Source organism: Schistocerca serialis, chromosome 9, assembly GCF_023864345.2.
Source record: "Schistocerca serialis cubense isolate TAMUIC-IGC-003099 chromosome 9, iqSchSeri2.2, whole genome shotgun sequence".
Taxonomy (NCBI): Eukaryota; Metazoa; Arthropoda; class Insecta; order Orthoptera; family Acrididae; genus Schistocerca; species Schistocerca serialis.
The window spans coordinates 143,943,212-143,962,463 of record NC_064646.1 but is presented as its reverse complement, the minus strand read 5'-3'; the positions used below and the strand labels follow the sequence as shown (position 1 = coordinate 143,962,463).

Below are 19,252 nucleotides of genomic sequence, written 5' to 3'. Positions count from 1 at the left end.
TCCCTGCTCCATTTATCAATCCTCTGTAGGTCCTTCAGCAAACTGGCATTGCTACCTTCTTATATCCAACTGCACCATCTGTGGACAACCTTAAAGAGCTTCTGATGCAATCTACTGGACCATTTATATCCATTGTAAACAGGAAGATCCCCTCTCACTCCCCTGAGGTACTCCCAGAATTACCTTTACATCTGTCAGTTTTGTTCCATTAAGAGTGATGGGTTGAGTTCTGTCTGCAAAAAAGTCTTGAACCCCGTCACAAATCTGGTCCAATACCCAGTAAGCTCTTTTTTTTTTCACTGAGCAGCATTGTGGGACAGTGTCGAATGCCTTCCTGAAGTCTATAAAATGGCATAAACATGAATGCTGATGTCTGCAGTGTTGTGGATATTGTAGAGGAACAAAATGAGCTGAGTTCACAATACCTCTGTGTTTGTGGAATCCTGTTGATTTTTATACAGGAGATTTTCATTCCACAAAAACATCACAATACGTGAGCACAAAATGTGTTCCATATTAACATCAATGATATGGGCCTACAATTATGTGCATCTGCCCTACGATGCTTCTTGAAAATGGGAATGATCTACACTTTTTCCAGTCGTTTGGTATCCTTTGTTGCTCCAGAAATTTATGATAAACTGCTGCTAGAAGGGGAGCAAGTTCTTTTGCATAATCTTTGTAGAATATTAAAGATATCTCATCTGGTCCTGGTGCCTTTCCATTGCTAACAGATTGCAGTTGCTTTTCTATTCCATGATTGATTATCTCAATATCTGCCATTTAAGCATTGGTACAGTGGTGGAAAGGAGGGACTGTGTTATGATCTTCCACACTGAAACAATTTCAGAAGACTGAATTTAGTATTTCTCTTTGTCATCTTCCATTTCAATTTGAGTATGGACACTGAGTGAATGAATAGGGGATTGTGAACTGCTTACTGATCTTGTGTAAGACCAAAACATCTTTGGGTTCTTTTCTCAGATCAGTTGACAAAATTTTGCTTTCAAAGTCATTGAACACTTATCTCATTGCTCTCCGTATGCTCATTTTCACTTTGTTCAGCCTTTGTTTGTCAGCTAGATTTTGGCTTCTCTTCAATCCATGAGAAAGGTGTCTTTGTGTATGTAGCAGTTTTCTAACAAGACCATTACATGACAGCGGGTCTTTCCCATCCCTTAAGACCTTGCTCAGAACATACTTGTCTAAGGCATCTTGATGAACAATGCTTTCAAAATTTTTTCCATTTGTACTCCACACCTTCATCCTGAGCACCAAATATTTGATGTAGAGTACTCAAACACTGCAATTTATATCCCATAAGTCTTGCTAAGCAAAAACCTTTTCCTGCCTTTCATAACATTCCTTGTAATGACCATAGTCATAGATGCTATCACAGCCTTATGATTGCTGATACTCTCCTCCGCTTTAACTAATTTGAGATGTTCAGATCTGTTTGTTACTAAGAGGTCTGAGACTTTACCTTCGTGAGTTGATTCTCTATCTGCTCAAAGTATTTTTGGACAAGACATTCAGAATAATCTCACACAGTCCCTGGCTCTGGCACCAGTTTTGATAGCATGACCATCCCAGTCTACAACTGGGAAGCTGAAGTCACCCCCATTACAACTGTGTGATCAGAAAACTTATTCACTAAATTCTGCAAGTTCTCTCTGAAGTGCTCTTGTCTAGAGACTTTTGACAACATAGTATATCTCCACTGTGGCCACATCATTCTGGAAATCTGAAATGTGTGTGCTGTACCTCCTTCAAAAGCTACTGTGTAAATGAGGTAAATTTTGCTTGTGATGAGGAGCTAAAAAAGTTGCACTAAAAGAGGAAATGCTTCTTTTTGATTTTCTAAATGTGGTGTTTTATTTCAGTGTTGCATTGGAGCTGGTATCACAGAAAGCTACAGCTATGGAAAAAGGATGGAAGCGAAATGATGGACATCAGGCGTCTCTTCTAGAACAGTATCTCTTATCACCTGATTTAAGCCATAAGGATATTGTAGGGATGGCAGTTGACATGATTTTAGCTGGAATGGACACAGTAAGCACTGTTGGAAACAAAGAATTTGTGATATTGTACAAAAATCTATTGAAAGTGTAAATCATACTTTGGTAATAAGATCAGAATAACATTATTCTGTTAATAATCAATGAGAATAATCAGTTTTTGAAAATATGATGTAATTGGATGGATAAAAAATCTAATACCCAGGCAGCAGCAGGGAAACACACACATAAAGACATTAAAGTTTGCAGGCTTTCAGAGCCAGTGGCTCCTTCTTCTGGCAGAAGGGTTGAAGGGATGTGAGAGGAGAGGTTAAGGAAAACTGCTGATGAGGCTAGGAAAAGTGATAGCATTCAGAAAAGTTGCCCAGGACCCCACGGTTGCTTTTCCTTAAGCCCTCTTCCATCCCCTTCAACCCTTCTGCCAGAAGAAAGAGCCATTGGCTCTGGAAATTTGCAACTATTAATTTCTTTATCTGTGTGCTCTCATGTCAAGGCTTGGTGAGTAGCTCATCATATTAATTAGATAGTCAATGATCATGTTCGATGCTCCACTGTATTCACAAAATAATTTGCCATGTTACTGGGAGTGGGGCAATTGGTGTAGCTTTGACTTACTGCCAACCTAAGTTAGGAAACAATACCGTGTGCTGTAGCAATTTAGCATTGCCATAGGAATTGCGACTGCAATATTGATTCCAGTGTGCTGCCTGCCCTGTGAGGAGGACATGGGGCTATCACCCGCGCCTTCTCTCTGCCCCCCCCCCCCCCCCCGCCCCCTCCCTCCACCCTCCCATCCTCACCATTACTACAGCAGCCCATGTGCTAGCCATGCTTAAGTTGCCAGCATCCATTATAAAAGTGCAAAGTTATTTGTGTGTGTAGTAAATAGATGTACTTGTTGGTTTCAAGACTGTTTCTGCCAATTTTTCCAGTATTTTATCTTTTGTCTATTGTCAATTCCACATTGCATTGTATATTGTGGCCTCTTTTTCTTCCACTATTGCATGACATCCTCCTTCTCTCCTCCCCCCTACTCTCTCTGACCCCCCCTCCCCCCTGTGCACAAAGAAAAAAAAATCTTCAGCTTTCGCTTACTTACTCTCTTTACTTTTCTTGAAGATGTCAGGGTGGTGGATTTCAAATAATCTCTGTGCTTCTTATCTGCCCCCCCCCTCCCCCTGATCCCTGCCCTCTTCCCATCATGGACATTTGATATTACTTAGTAAAAGCCTATTTTAGAGATCTCAGTAATTATTTTAGCACTTATTTTTTGTGTACTGAAGGCTAGAGAACAAACTAAATAACATATCAAGAAGAAATTGACTCGTGCTATTAAACTAAGGGCATGTTGCAGAACTGCATCTTTATTTGAGAGTAACACTGATAAGAACACATTACTTACAAATCCGATATAATGACAAGAAATGGAGGCAGACAGATGCCTTTAACTATGTAAATTCTGTTAAGGAACGATGAGAATTTCTTAATACAAAATTTCTTTTTCTTACAGACATCTTATTCATCATCATTTGCCCTGTACCATCTAGCTATGAACCCAGAAAGCCAGAAGCTCATGCATCAAGAGGCACTGAAACTTCTTCCAGAAAAGAGTACTCCTGTGACTTCACAAGTGCTTAATCAGGCATCCTATACAAAGGCTGCCTTAAAGGAGACATTTCGTCTCAATCCAATTTCTGTGGGAATTGGGAGGATACTGGCACATGATGCTGTTCTTTCTGGATACCATGTACCAGCAGGGGTATGTTTGTTAATTATGGCTCTCATCTAATTTTGTAATTACATTTATACATGAGGTCTATGTTTGCAGCTGAACAAAAAAACTGTTCTATTTTAGCCAGTGATACACAACTGGAATAAATATAAGCAACAGAATCAGTTTATGTAGTTCACATTCTGTCTGCATGAAGCAGCTTTTGGTAAATATTACTCTCAGCTTTTGAAGAGTCTGTTAGTTTCAATTGCTACTTGTTGCATTCACAGTCCCATCAGTGCTATGCCTAATCCGTTTCTGGGCTAGAGGCAACATGCTTCTCTGCATTTATGTAATACTGACAGGCATAATTCACTCTTACTAGTTCATGTGTGACTTCTCTACCATTATGTACTTTCCTGTACAGCCCATTATACTTGAAAGTCGCTTGTCTGATATTGGTAGATAAATGCAATATTGCTGTGCCTGTGTTATTCTGATTATGATGCAGAGTTCCGGACATGCATGCATGTCCAAAAGAATAGATGCTGCAGTGACCACAGCCATTGCAAAACACATCAAATGAATTTGCAACTGCAAGTAAGGACTATCATCAGCTGTAGAATGGAATGACAACAACAAAAATTTGTGCCTGACCTTGACTCAAACCCGGATTTTCTGCTTATAGCAACCAGTCACCTTATCATTTGGCTAACCATGCATGACTCACAGCCAGACTAAAACTTCCATATGTCAAGTACAAGTGAAAAAACAAGTATTATAATTGATTGCAATCAGCCACAGGCTGACTGCTGCTATATCTTTGAAATGTTATTTATGAAATTATAACTGTGGTTCACAAAATTAGTGTACATAAGTTATTTAGATATCAAGTTATTTACAGTAAAAAAATAGATTAGTATACATTTTTGTGCTATCCATCATTTTTTGTGATGTTACATTTGTACATAAAATTACGTGGGTCTGTCCACATAATGCTTCAGGATTCTCTGAAATCTACATTTTGTGATGAAACATGGTCATCCAATACCATATGGCCTACTTGTTATTTTATCATCCTTCAACCATTTTCTGTAGATTCTTATGACAGGTGACCAGCTTCGCCGTCTTAGAGATTCTCGTTTCCAGCCTCAGGGGCATAACAATGTGACCTTTGTCAAAACTACTTATAACAGTGGATTTTTGCATTTGCAGCCTATATCTTTGCTATAATGATTGCCCATTCATCTCTCTTCTGCTTACATTCTTTCCTTACTGTGTCATATGCCCGTAACAGCACCAGGAAGCATTCAAGCTCATGGTGGGTAGCGATCATAATGTTTTTGTTCATCAGTGTAGCTAGTTGTAATTTAACAGGAACATCACAAATGAGTGCAGCTATGTCTGCTCCACATACATAATGAGTTTTATAGAACCCCTAAAAACTTTAGTGAGGATCAAAAGTGTCATCACACCTTATTACACAAAAACTTGTTAATCACCTGAAATATCCCTTGTGCCATAACAAATCACTGAATAATTAAAGGACTGACTGAGACAGTTTTTTAACTATACTGTTAAAAATTTCTTTACCAAGGATTTCAATTAATTTATTTTTTATCTTTGGATGGGTGCAACTTTGTTCTCTTTGAAGCCTCAGTTTGAAAGATAGCTTTCCCTTTACTGTGGAGTTCAACAATTCCATTTAGTTTCCTTCAAAGTTTTTGTGTCCTCTAATAGCCAATACTTACCTGATAAGATATTTAATAATGATCATCAGTGGTTCTAAAGCCATTTCTTGTTGCTCAAATTTCAGTTGAGATAGTTCCACTTTGTAGGTAGTTGCTTTTAACTGAATATGACTTAATACAGTCTGAAAATGAACAGCTTTCTTCTCAAGTGCTTTGAATTTTTCAATAGCCTTTGTCCAGTTCTGAAATACTTTTCCAGTAAATGCTCTATCAGCTTTAGTTGCAAGAGTTATGTTGGCATGTTGTTGTGGCCTTCAGTCCAAAGACTGGTTTGGTGCTGCTCTCCTTGCTACTCTGTCCTGTGCAAGCCTCTTCATCTCTGAGTAAATACTTCAGCCTACATCCTTCTGAATGTTTTTGCTTCATATCTTGGTCTCCCTCTACGATTTTTACCCCCCCCCCCCCCACCAACTGTACCCCCCCCCCCCCCCCCCCCAATGTCCTACCAACTGATCCCTTCTGTTAATCAGGTTGTACCACAAATTTATCTTCTCCCCAATTCTATTCAGTACCTCCTAATTAGTTATGTCATATGTGTGTGATATTGGTTTATTCATCTCATTACGTACAATTTTCAAATCATTTGATTTGATGTACAGGAGACATGTCAAGGTTTACAAAAGAAACTTTTTTCACTTTTTTAAGAGAAATACAAAAGTTTACATTATATTTTACATTTCTAAGTTAGAGCTACACATGTACATAAAATAATACATGTAATACAATCCCTGTGTTCAGATTGTGAAGCTGTCCTCAATGAATTCATCGACAGAATAATAACACTTTTCCACCAGAGGAGTAAAGAGCAATCTTTTCAGTGAACCAATCTCAATTTTAAATATATTGCTGCCTTTTATTTTATTGAACATTTTTAACCCCTTATACCCTGGCGTTTGGGCATAAAGTTTTAAATGATGTGTTGGAAGTTTGAAGTTATCTCTGTGGCGAGTGCTGTAGTTGTAGTCAAAATGGAAAGTGTCTAGTGTATGTTGATTTCTATATAGGAACACCACCATCTCATATATGTAAAGTGAGGGGATAGATAGTATTTTTAAATTTTTTAACAGTGGTCGGCAGGATTCCCGTTTTTTTTTTTGCAACACACATGTTTCTAATTACTTTCTTTTGTAATACTAGGAGTCTTCTAATCTTCAGCATTCTTCTGTAGCACCACTTTTCGAAAGCTTCTGTTCTCTTCTAAACTGTTTATCATCCATGTTTCACTTCCATATATGGCTACATTCCATACAGATACTTTCACAAAGGACTTCCTGACACTTAAGTCTATACTTGATATTACCAAATTTCTCTTCTTCAGAAATGCTTTTCTTGCCATTGCCAGTCTACATTTTATATTCCCTCTACTTCAACCAGCATCAGTTATTTTGTTTCCCAAATAGCAAAACTCATCTACTACTTTAACTGTCTCATTCCCTAATCTAATTCTCTCAACATCACCCGATTTATTTCAGCTATTATCCTCATTCTGCTTTTGTTGATGTTCATCTTAATCCTCCTTTCAAGACGCTGTCCATTCCATTCAACTGCTCTTCCAGGTCCTTTGCTGTCTCTGTCAAAATTATAATGTCATTGGAAAACCTCAATGTTTTTATTTCTTCTCTCTGGACTTAAATTTCTACTCCAATTTTTGTTTGTTTTCTTTACTGCTTGCTCAATATACAGATTGAATAACACCAGGAATAGACTACAACCTTGTCTCACTCCCTTCTCCACCACTGCATAAATGGAACATGGTTGAGAGACCTGACTCAGACTGTGGACACAACAGACACTACAGCACATCACCACTGAGTGCTCTTTAAGGAAATTAAGGGAGAAGCTACTGCCTGGCTGAAAGGACTGGACATCCATCCTTGAGCAGTACAGTTATGCCAACTACATAGTCACCTTATGAAATTACACATCACTTATTGTTTTATTCTATGTGACTTGATATTATATACATTTATCATTATCAGTGGTTTATCTTGTAATCAGTATGTACTGTATATATATTTATTTCAAAAGGTACCAGATGTAATATGATGCTGTATTTAAAGCCATATGAAATAATAATAATAATAATAATAATAATAATAATAATAATAATAATAAATCCACCACTGCTTCCATTTTATGCCCCTCGACTCTTATAACTGCCATCTGGTTTCTGTACAAATTGTAAGTAGCCTTTCTCTCCCTGTAATTTAGCCCTGCAGCCTTCAAAATTTGAAAGAGTGTCCCAGTCAACATTGTGAAAAACCTTCATCAAAGTCTACAAATGCTATAAAAATACATTTGCCTTTTCTTGACCTATCTTTTGAGAGAAACCATAGGGTCAGTGTTGTGACTTGGCAAGACAGCCAAGCCACTATGAGATAGCAGAAAGGCACGCGTTTAAGCTCACGCAGGCTGGCGTGAGGTCTGGAACAGTTAAAGGAGTTGAGTCTAGTAAATAAAGTGTGGAGCTTCTGGAATACTTAACTTTAATCCATAATTGGTGAACATCGGTCTGACAGTACGTGCATCACAAGATAAATAGCAAATGATAATGGCGCCTTGCTAGGTCGTAGCAAATGACGTAGCTGAAGGCTATGCTAACTATCGTCTCGGCAAATGAGAGCGTAATTTGTCAGTGAACCATCGCTAGCAAAGTCGGCTGTACAACTGGGACGAGTGCTAGGAAGTCTCTCTAGACCTGCCGTGTGGCGGCGCTCGGTCTGCAATCACTGATAGTGGCGACACGCGGGTCCGACGTATACTAGCGGACCGCGGCCAATTTAAAGCCTACCACCTAGCAAGTGTGGTGTCTGGCGGTGACACCACATTCCTCCCCCACAAATCGGTGAATGGTTGTGTTAGAAGGCTTCCGCCCGCCGTGGGGAGGACCCCATGTTGATGTATGCGACGAAGTGGGGAGCCTAACAACAGGCGAGGCTGTGCCACCCGCACCCTGCCATTCGGTCCGAGGGGAGCTAGGAAACGCCTGAACACCTAGTCCAGGGTGCACGCCAACACGCGGTGTATGCGCCTGTAGAGAGACAGGAGGAGCCGAAGAGTTGACCTCCATCGGGGCGGGGCACTCGACGGGCAAAGACGCCATGTGGTCCGGAGCGGGCAAGAGCTCCATGGCAGAGGACAGCTGGCCACGGGAAGCGATCGGCGGCGGCAGCGGCGCGTCGCCAATGGGCAAAATGGAAGGCAGCGTCGGTAACACCTGGGGCTGAGGCGAACCAGTAGATGGGTCCCCAGGGCGCTGACCGGACGGCACCGTCGCTGAAAGCAGACGGGGAGCGGCAGATCCCGTGCGACGACAGAGGCGCAGCTGATTGAGATGCCGATGCACCTCACCAGAGGCCCCCAAAACCAGATACATAGCGCGGCCGAGGCAGCGAAGAATGCGCCCTGCGAGCCAATGCCGTGAACCTCGAAAGTTGCGATAGTATACAATGTCGCCTGGGGCAAAAGCAGGTGTCTGCCGCTGCACAGGAACCTGATGCGGCGGATGTAGCAAAGACATCAAGGTTCGATGAGGGCGACCGTGAAGCAACTCAGCCGGCGAGCGACCATCGCAAGGCTGAGAGCGATATGAGGACAAAAAGAGCAATAACGCGTCCTCCCGAGAATGCGACTCTTTTAACTTCAACATCTGTGACTTGAAAGTCCTGACCAATCGTTCCGCGGCACCATTTGACTGTGGCGAAAACGGTGCGGACGTCAGATGTTGAATACCATTGGCCTTGCAGAATGACTGAAATTCTGCGGACATGAATTGCGGGCCATTGTTGGAAGCAATAGTCTGCGGAAGACCTTCAATGCAAAAGATAGCAGATAACGCTTGGATGGTGGCAGATGACATCGTGGAAGACATACGGACAACAAAAGGGAAATTACTGAATGAATCTACCACAACCAACCATCGAGCATTCCAGAATGGACCAGCAAAATCGATGTGTATGCGTTGCCAAGGGGAAGTGGCTTTTGGCCATGCAAAGAATTTCCGCGGTGGTGCGGATTGTTGTTCGGCACACGGCATGCAAGAAGAGCACATATGCGTATTTGCAGCATCGATTCCGAACCAAGTATAGCTGACGAGCAAGTTGTTTCATTCTCACTATACTCCAATGTCCTTGGTGGAGAAGCCGTAATACAGAGGAGTGTAACGAACGTGGGACCACGACCCTGGACTGATCATTATCAGAACGCAACAGCAAAACACCACGTCGAACAAAAAGTCTCTGCTTGTGGGCAAAAAATCAGTGAACCAATGGATCCTCGATCCGTGACGTTGACAAGGGCCACTGCGTAGCAACGAAACGCAGAACGATAACAAGGACAGGGTTGGCAGCTGCGGCTGTAGCTACATGACGAAAATCAATCGGAAACGATTCGACCACGTCATTGGTTTCCGAATCAATGAACAAGCAAGCAAGTTCGGAGGAATCGAATGCTCTATCCTCAGCAACAGGCAAACAGGACAACGCATCGGCGTTTCCATGCTTAGCAGTGGACCGATACAAGATATCGTAGCGGTACTGCGAGAGGAAAATAGACCAGCGAATGAATTTCTGCATTGTACGTGGAGGTACAGGCTTGGTCGGATGAAAAAGCGATGTCAAAGGTTTGTGGTCTGTGATGATGGTAAAGTGACGACCATACAAGAAATCATGAAACTTAGTAACACCAAATACGAGAGCCAATGCTTCTTTCTTGATTTGTGAATAATTTCTTTGCGCAGACGAGAGCAATTTGGACGCAAAGGCAATAGGGCGATCGTGCGAACCATCTTTGTGCGCAAGCACAGCACTGATCCTGAAATCCGATGCATCCACCATCAACAAAAGGGGTTTCTGGGGATCGAATGGCATAAGGCAAGTATTGGAAAGCAACGCCGATTTCAACTGGCGAAAGCCGCGTTCGCACTCCGTCGTCCAGACGAACGGAACACCTTTACGGCGTAAGCGATGAAGCGGAGCTGAAATGGAAGAGGCGTGGTGCACATAGCGATGCTAATAATTTATTTTTCCCAGCACACTCTGTAGATGCTTCAAATTCTGCGGCGAAGGCAAGTCTTGTATGGCACGGAGGTGCTCGGGACTGGGATGTATGCCTTGGGCATTGAGTACATGTCTGAAATATGGTAAGTCACGAGCAAAAAACACACATTTGTCCTTCCGCAAGCGAAGACCATTTTGTCGCAATACCTTAAATAATGTTCTGAGATTGGCGAAATGTTCTTCTTCCGTCTTTCCGAAGATCACAATATCGTCCAGATAGTTTGCTGCAGTAGGGACCGACGCACAAACAGTTTGTAAATATTGTTGAAACAATGCAGGGGCGGATGCACACCTGAATGGCAGTCTTTTGAATCGGTACAAACCAAGATGCGTGTTAACCACCAAAACGCGCTGGGAGTCTTTGTCCACCGGTATTTGCAAGTACGCACCTGCTAGGTCCAACTTCGAAAAATATTTACCCAGGCACAGTTTGTCAAAAAGATCTTCCGGGCGGGGTAAAGGAAAAGTTGCAATCACTAGTTGGGGATTCACTGCTGTCTCAATTTTCTGGAAGGTTTTGGCAAAATTACTAAGGGTGATGCCCAGAGAGAAGCCTGCACACGTTCAATTACACCTTGTGATTCTAAATCGTGTAACGTTCTTGCGACCTCATCACGCAATGCGTGGGGAACATTGCGCGCTCTGAAAAATTTCGGTTGCGCGTTTACTTTCAGTTTCAAATGTGCTTTATAGTTCTTAGCGCAACCGAGGCCCGGTGCAAAAATGTCTGCAAATTCTTCACATTGACGAGAAACACTGTCTGAAGGCACAGTCTGGTTCACTGATAGGACCTGATTTACTATAGACAAGTTAAACAACTGAAATAAATCGAAACCAAACAAGTTCACTGCAGAAGAACAACGAAGGACGTAAAATGACACAAGTTTTGTTTGTTTCCTGTATGTTGCAAGAAGGCTGCACTGTCCTAACACAGGGAGTGCTTGTCCTGAATAACTACTGAGCTTAACATTTGCGGCACGCAACGGAGGAGTGCCCAGCTGTTTGTACGTGTCGTGAAACTGCAGCTCCGGTATCGAGCTGGAATGGTATCACTTTGCCGTTAATGTCCAAATCTACAAAAAGTTTATTGTCCTGCTGACGACAAGAGCGACTGTCTCGTGCAAAGTGAACTGACTCTGGGACAGAATCACTTGCGACTTTACGGAAGTTGGCTGTACAACTGGGACGAGTGCTAGGAAGTCTCTCTAGACCTGCCGTGTGGCGGCACTCGGTCTGCAATCACTGATAGTGGCGACACGCGGGTCCGACGTATACTAGCTGACCGCGGCCGATTTAAAGCCTACCACCTAGCAAGTGTGGTGTCTGGCAGTGACACCACAGTCAGTATTGCCAACTATGTTCCTATCTTTCTCCGGAATTCAAACTGATCTTTCCCGAGGTCAACTTCCTTTCTTCTGTAAAGGATTCATGTTAATATTTTGAAACCATGAGTTATCAAACTGATAGTTCAGTAATTTTCACACTTGTCAGCACCTGCTTTCTTTGGTATTGGAATTATTATATTCTTCTTGAAGTCTGAGGGTATTTCACCTGTCTCATACATCTCACTCACTAGCTGGAAGAGTTTTGTCATGGCTGGCTTTCACAAGGCTATCAGTAGCTCTAACAGAATGTTGTCAGAATGGTGCCTTGTTTTGACTTAAGTCTTTCAGCTCTTTGTTGAATTCTTCATGCAGTATCATATCTCCTCATATTCATCTACATCCTCTTCCATTTCCATATTATTGCCCTCAAGTACATCTCCCTTGCATAGAACCTCTATATACTCTTTCCATCTTTCTGCTTTCACTTCGTTGCTTAGGACAGGTTTTGCATCTGAGTTCTTGATATTCATACAAGTGGTTCTCTTTTCTCCAAGATCTCTCTAATTTTCCTGTAGGCAGCATGTATCTCAACCCTAGAGATATATACTTCACCTTCCTTACATTTGTCCTCTAGCCATTCCTGCTTAGCCATTTTGCACTTCCTGTCGATCTCATTTTTTAGACATTTGTGCTCCCTTTCACCTGTTTCAGCTATTGCATTTTTATATTTTCTGCTTTTATGGATTAAAGTCGATATCTCTTGTATTACCCATGGGTTTCTACTAACCCTCATCTTTTTACCCACTTGATCCTCTGCTGCCTTCACTATTTCATCTCGCAAAGCTACCCATTCTTCTTCTACTGTATTCCTTTCCCCTTTTCTTGCCAAACATTCCAAAATGCATCCTCTGAAAGTCTCTACAACCTCTGGTTCTTTCAGTTTATCCCGGTCCCATCTTCTTAAATTCCTGGAATTTAATTTGGGCATAACTTGGTATATTTTGTGCAGGAAAAACAGCTTACATCTTCAGATCCAAATCCAAATGTCCTATCGCAACTTTGCAGGAAGCTAAGTACTCAGCATGGACAACATTGCACAGGGAAACCATGTGGTAGAATTTCAGGTTGATGTGGAGAGGAGGAGCAAGCAAAGCTAGCACCGATGATACTAACTCTTCTGCATCTACTATGACAAGTACAGTCTGTCAGTTGCAATGGCAGAACATGATCTTCAGATTTTCCTTCAGATGAAAGTTCACCAGCACTCTCCTCTAAACTCTCTGAAAATGAACACTCATTTCATAGGACTAGTGTTGGAATTCTAAATGAAGTCAGAAGCTTGTTGTAGTTCTGAAAAATGTATTTTGAAATAACATGAAATATTCTACACTGAAGATCCAAAGAAATGGGCCTGTCTGATATCATGTAGGGCCCATGTAAGCATGCAGAAGTGCCGCAACATGGTGTGGCATGGACTTGACTAATGTCTGAAGTAGTGCTGGAGGGAACTGACACCATGCATCCTGCAGCACAGTGCAAGGCATCCCACATATACTCAATAATGTTCATGTCTAGGGAGCTTGATGACCAGAAGAAGTGTTTAAACTCAGAAGAGTGTTAATGGAGCCACTCTGTAGCAATTCTGGATAAATGGGGTGTTGCATTTCCAGCTGGAATTGCCCAAGTCCATCAGAATCCACAATGGACATGAATTGATGCAGGTGATCAGATAGAATGCTTACGTATGTGTCACCTGTCAGAGTCATATCTAGACATATCAGGGATCCCATGTCACTCCAACTGCACATGCCCCACACCATTACAGAGCCTCCACCAGCTTGAACAGTCCCCTGCTGACATGCAGGGTCTAAGGATTTGTGAGGTTGTCTCCATAACTGTACACATCCATACACTCAATACAATGTGAAACAAGACTTGTCTGACCAGGCAACATGTTTCCAGTCATCAACAGTCCAATGTCACTGTCGACGGGCCCAAGCAAGGCATATAGCTTTGTGTCGTGCAGTCATCAATGGTACACAAGTGGGCCTTCAGCTCTGAAAGCCTGTATCAATGATGCTTCATTGAATGGTTCACATGCTGACACTTGTTGATGGCCCAGCATTGAAATCTGCAGCAATTTGCAGAAGGGTTGCACTCCTATCACATTGAATAATTCTCTTTAGTTATCATTGGTCACATTCTTGCAGGATCATTTTCCATTTGCAGTGATGCCAGAGATCTGATGTTTTACCGCATTCCTTGTATTCACAGTACACTCGTGGAATGGTTGTACAGAAAAATCCCCACTTCATCACTATCTCAGAGATGCTGTGTCCCATTGCTCCTGTGCTGACTATACCACCACATTCAAACTCACTTAAATCTTGATAATCTGCCATTGTAGTAGCAGTAACTGATCTAACAACTGTGCCAGACACATGTTGTCTTATATAGGTGTTGCCAACTGCAGCGCCATATTCTGCCTGTTTATGTGTCTCTGTGTTTAAATACGTATGCCTATACAAGTTTATTTGGTGCTTTGGTGTATATTGTTATGGTCAACTTGCTGGTTACTTGTCCTTCATACAGGCAAAAAGAATATTTTTCAAGTTCTTAACATCATCCAAGGAACACTACAAGGCTGTAACCGTATGTCATTTCTATTTTTGTTTAACTTTTTTGTGAATTTTTGGAACAGTTTGTGACGACATAATCACTGATGATTGAACTTGAGTGCAATATTTACATCTTTTCTTTCTTGAGTGTATATTTGTGCGCTTGTCTCAATGAAAACAATGGATCAGCTCCTCACATATTGTTAATGACAATGCAAATCATTGAATTGGCTATTACCATGAAATGGTTAAGTACTTCGAAATGGCAGTACTCCTAAGGTGCTTCCTCATATAAAACCTTTGTCCATCTAAATTTTTGGCTCAGTTGGTTGAGTGAAATAGTAACAGATGAAGACCTCTATGTTTCTAATTACTGTTTTAGTCTGATTATTGATTTATTTATTTAATCATCTGTGGAACAATATACGTTGTATGGATGTCATCAAATGTTTGTACCGTATTTATGATTAACATAAATATTCCTTTTACAGTATTTATAGCTTCTATACTTAGTTCTAATTTTATAATCATATCATAAATTGTTACATAGTGTAATACTCATAAACATTAAGTTATAATCTATAGTTATTTTAAATATTCATTTACAGTGTAGTAACTTTCTTTAGTAAATGTTTTTTAGGCTTTGGCTAAAGGTGTTAGGATCATTTAGTCTTTTATTTTTTGTGGCAGTCTATTGCGTAATTTTATTCCATAATATAATACACACTTTTTGAGTTTTTGACTTGTTTCTTCTGTTTATATGTAAACACTGTCTGGATTTGGTTCAGCTCTTTTCTGTATCTTGAAAATAGTCTGTATGTTCCCAGCGTTGATTCCCCAAAACATTTTCTCATGACTGAGGTAGGAATGCAAATATCCAAATTAGACTACTTTGAGGCATGAAATGCTGCATAATGGTGCAAGGATTCACAGGGTATAGCATTCTGACAGTAGCTTCTTTGCCAGAATTGTCACATGTTCTGTCCATTTCAACAGTCAGTCTACATTCATCTCCCAAGAATTATATGAGAAAGAGAACTGGACCCCATACACTTCGGGAGTACGGTTCAATCCCGCATCTGGCCATCCTGATTTAGGCAAATGCCAGGATGGTTCCTGTGAAAGGGCACGGCCGATTTCCTTCCCCGTCCTTCCTTAATCCGATGAGACCGATGACCTCGCTGTCTGGTCTCCTTCCCCAAACAACCAACCAACCAACCCTATACACTTCCCTGGGAGCCACCTGTATTAATATATTTTGGGTATGATCTTTGTATTGTAAAATTTGGTGGTCAGTGTGTCAAATGCGTTTTTTATATCCAAAAAAATGTCTGTTTCATTCTTGTCCTGGTGTAGTGCTTTGAGTAAAACTTTAGTAAACTGTGCTACAGTTGGCTGTGTACTTCTTGTGGGCTTGAAACTGAATTGTTCATTGCAGACAAGGTTGTGTTTATTTAAGCACTTCAGTAGTCTGTTTTTCATCGTGGTTTCTATTGTTTTGGAAATGCAAGATAAAGAAATTGGTATGTGGTTTTCTTCATTTTTTGCATCATCATTTTTAGTATTGGTATTAGTTTTGCTTGTTCCAGGTATTCAGGAAAGCAGTCAGATCTGAAAAATTCATTAATTATTATTGTTAGTGGGTTTTTTATGTTGTTTATACATTTCTTAAACAATATCAAATCCAGGATGGAATGTAATGATATTATGAAATTATAGTTGCTAATCACCATACAGTGGAAATGCTGAGTTGCAGATAGGCATGACAAAAACTGTCAGAAAGTGAGCTTTTGGCCAACGAGGCCTTTGTCAAAAAGACAAAAAAACCCAACACACACACACACACACACACACACACACACACACACACACAAGACCACAGTCTCTGGCAGCAGAAGCCAGATTGCAAGCAGCAGTGCATGATGGGAGGGGCAAACTTTAGTAAGCTGTGGTGCAGTTGACTGTGTACTTCTTGCGGGTAAGGAGGAGGCTGCGATGGGGAGGGAAAGGGATAGCACAGCAGACGTGTGGATGGTATAGTGCTGCCTGTGGGAGTGTGCAGAGACAGGTGGAGAGAGCGTGAGGCAGTTAGGTGCATTCAGGAGGTTAGATGGAGGGAGGGGGGAGTAGAACAAAAGGAGAGAAGTAAAAAGATTGTATGCATTGGTGGAATAGAGGGCTGTGTAGCATTGAAATGGGAACAGGGAAGGAGCTAGATAGGTAAAGACAATGATTAACGAAGTTTGAGACCAGGAGGATTATGGGAACATAGGACATATCATGGGGAGAGTTCCTACCCAAGCAGTTCGAAAAAGTTGGTGTTGGTGGGAAGGATGCAGATGACACAGGCTCTGAAGCAGTTATTGAAATGAATAATGTCATGTTGGATGCATGCTCAGCAACAGGATGGTCCAGCTGTTTCTTGGCCACCACCATGGATCCTTGCTCCTTCCATCTGCATCAATACAGAAAAGTTTCCTAACCCCTAGCCAGAAGCCAGTCCCGCATTCTGTTTCTCCATTGTTGCTTGGCTCATGGAATCCCCCCAAATGGCCTTACCATCAAATTACTCATTTCCGGCCACCACCCTTCCTTCCACAAAGACCTCCATCTGTTCAGATTATGCCAATCCTTAGCCCTCACAACACAGTCCTGTAAAACCATGTCATTCAGGCCTAAACCTCTTTGCAGTATCTTCTCTCCATCTGTTAAGTTCTCCTGCTGTGCAATCCCAAATTCCTGGGTCTCGTAACACACATTGGAACTTTTGTCCTCCAGCAACTTGAATGACATGCACAAGACCACCTCAAAAAACTGTCCACTCTGTTCATTTACTATGCTTATCTTGGTCTCCATTACCTCTACAGCCACCTCCAAACCTCTCCCACATCCACTCATAGATGACAAATCCTGTCTCACAGATCTACTGCATTTACCTCACCCTTAAAAACTCCCTCCCACCACCACATAGAATCCTGAACCTAAACAGACCTGAAACACAGTCATAAACCTTCCCTCCAAAAGCCTTAGCCTCACGGATGTATCTGTCCTTTCCAAAGGCCTCAAGTTTTGCCCCACTCCCAAATTCAATCATGCAGGACTTATTAAAGACCTTATCTTCTTCTCCTGTTCCCTACAGTGGAAACATTTTCTTGCCACCAACCCTACTAAACAAACTCAACCAAAGACCAATGTTGAACCCTGCCTAGCTCAGTTCACTCCTCTATTTGAGATGACACTCACTTGCTTTCTTTATTTCTTTGTTTGCTGTCCTCGGTGTTGACGTACTGGTTGAAAAATGGATTGTGAAAGTGCAACTACTGTCTACTGTAAATGATGTAGACGACAGACGGACAGCTGCGTTTCACAGACTTTTACTTTCACTGTTCACAACCCCCCCCCCCCCCCCTCCTCCCATAGTACATAGTTATATGGTCAGTGTACTATTGTTTAACTTTTGATAAGCCACAATGTTCACAGTTCTTGAAGAATAGGAAGGTACATATGCAGCAGACACTGTCATTGTCTTAACACATGACCTAATTGTGTAACACTTATTTCACAGTTTTATTTGAAGCATTTTTGTTGTACTAACCAACACAGTTTTCTCATCTGAAACTCGGCTGTGGACTGACTGTGTTGTGATCAAAAATTGGGCCCTTATATATCTTCACAATAATAGGTGCCGAAACTACACATTGTTTGAAATTAAATTTTCAAAAATTACAATTAAAACTTAACTCATTAAAGTAACTGATACATAAAAAAATTCGTTCCTTTTAATAATTTCTTCTACTACTAAGTTTAGGCCGAATTATTTGTTTAAATGATGAAATTAACAGATATCAGTATGCAAACAATGCTTTTGACAAAACCGTTAATTACTTTGAATTAGCTAACATATTTTCAAATAGAGCCAAATAGATACTTTAAGATTACCAGCATTTTGTCTTCCAAATGTTTACAATTATTAAAGAATTTATATTTGTTTATATGTCAACAATAGAATTTAAGTTACAAAACAATTACTAATTTCAACCTATAACAAAAGATACTAACTAGGAATAATCAAAATAAATTAGAAATTCAATTACATACCGTCAAACGGGGTGATTTTGGACGGTTTTGTCATTATTTTGCTTGTAACTTTCATATATATTGTTAGATTAAATTGATTGTTATGGAAGTGGTAGGGTATATGTGTAATGAATGAAATATCCGAGAACCAAAAAGTGTATGTGTAGGTATATTTATCTGAGGTAGTTAAATAAAGTGTCCAGAGTCACCCCAGGGATTGAGGTGATTTCGGACACATGTGTTTTTTAAATCTCTGTCCGAGGTTACAGTATATAGAGGGCGAATTCGGTCAGTTACTGCCTTTTTTTAAAAATTCTACATGCCTTTTATTTGATTTTGGTGACATTTTACACATTTTAAGGTAGCCCTTTGTTATGAATAAGTGATACGGAATGATGGTTTCATCATAGTTGATCATGTTGCTAGGTGGGAGATTTTCCAACTTTGCCTTGATATTGGAGAACAACATCTTAACATTCTCTTTGTTCACTTCTGCACGAGCTCATTTAATACTTTTGCTTAAGCAAATGGAAAGATCTTCTGACTGTCGTTTGAGGAATAAATCCACCCATTCTTCTCCTGGCAAATTATTACAAAATTTCTTCTCTTTTTGGACAGATTTATCAAGGTAGCTTTAAACTAAAATCTAATATCCAATTTGGTGAAGGGAAATCCCCAATGTGCAGCCCCCACCA

At 40.9% G+C, this 19,252-nt stretch overlaps 1 protein-coding gene across 1 annotated transcript in view; it reads left to right on the top strand.

Moving 5' to 3' along the window:
* Positions 1-19,252, top strand: part of LOC126418962 (cytochrome P450 302a1, mitochondrial) — a 233,072-nt gene that overhangs the window by 171,110 nt on the left and 42,710 nt on the right. The window contains exons 6-7 of the mRNA XM_050086008.1: positions 1,884-2,052; positions 3,529-3,777. Coding sequence (XP_049941965.1) covers positions 1,884-2,052; positions 3,529-3,777 — 418 coding nt within the window. The remainder of the gene's footprint in view (positions 1-1,883; positions 2,053-3,528; positions 3,778-19,252) is intronic.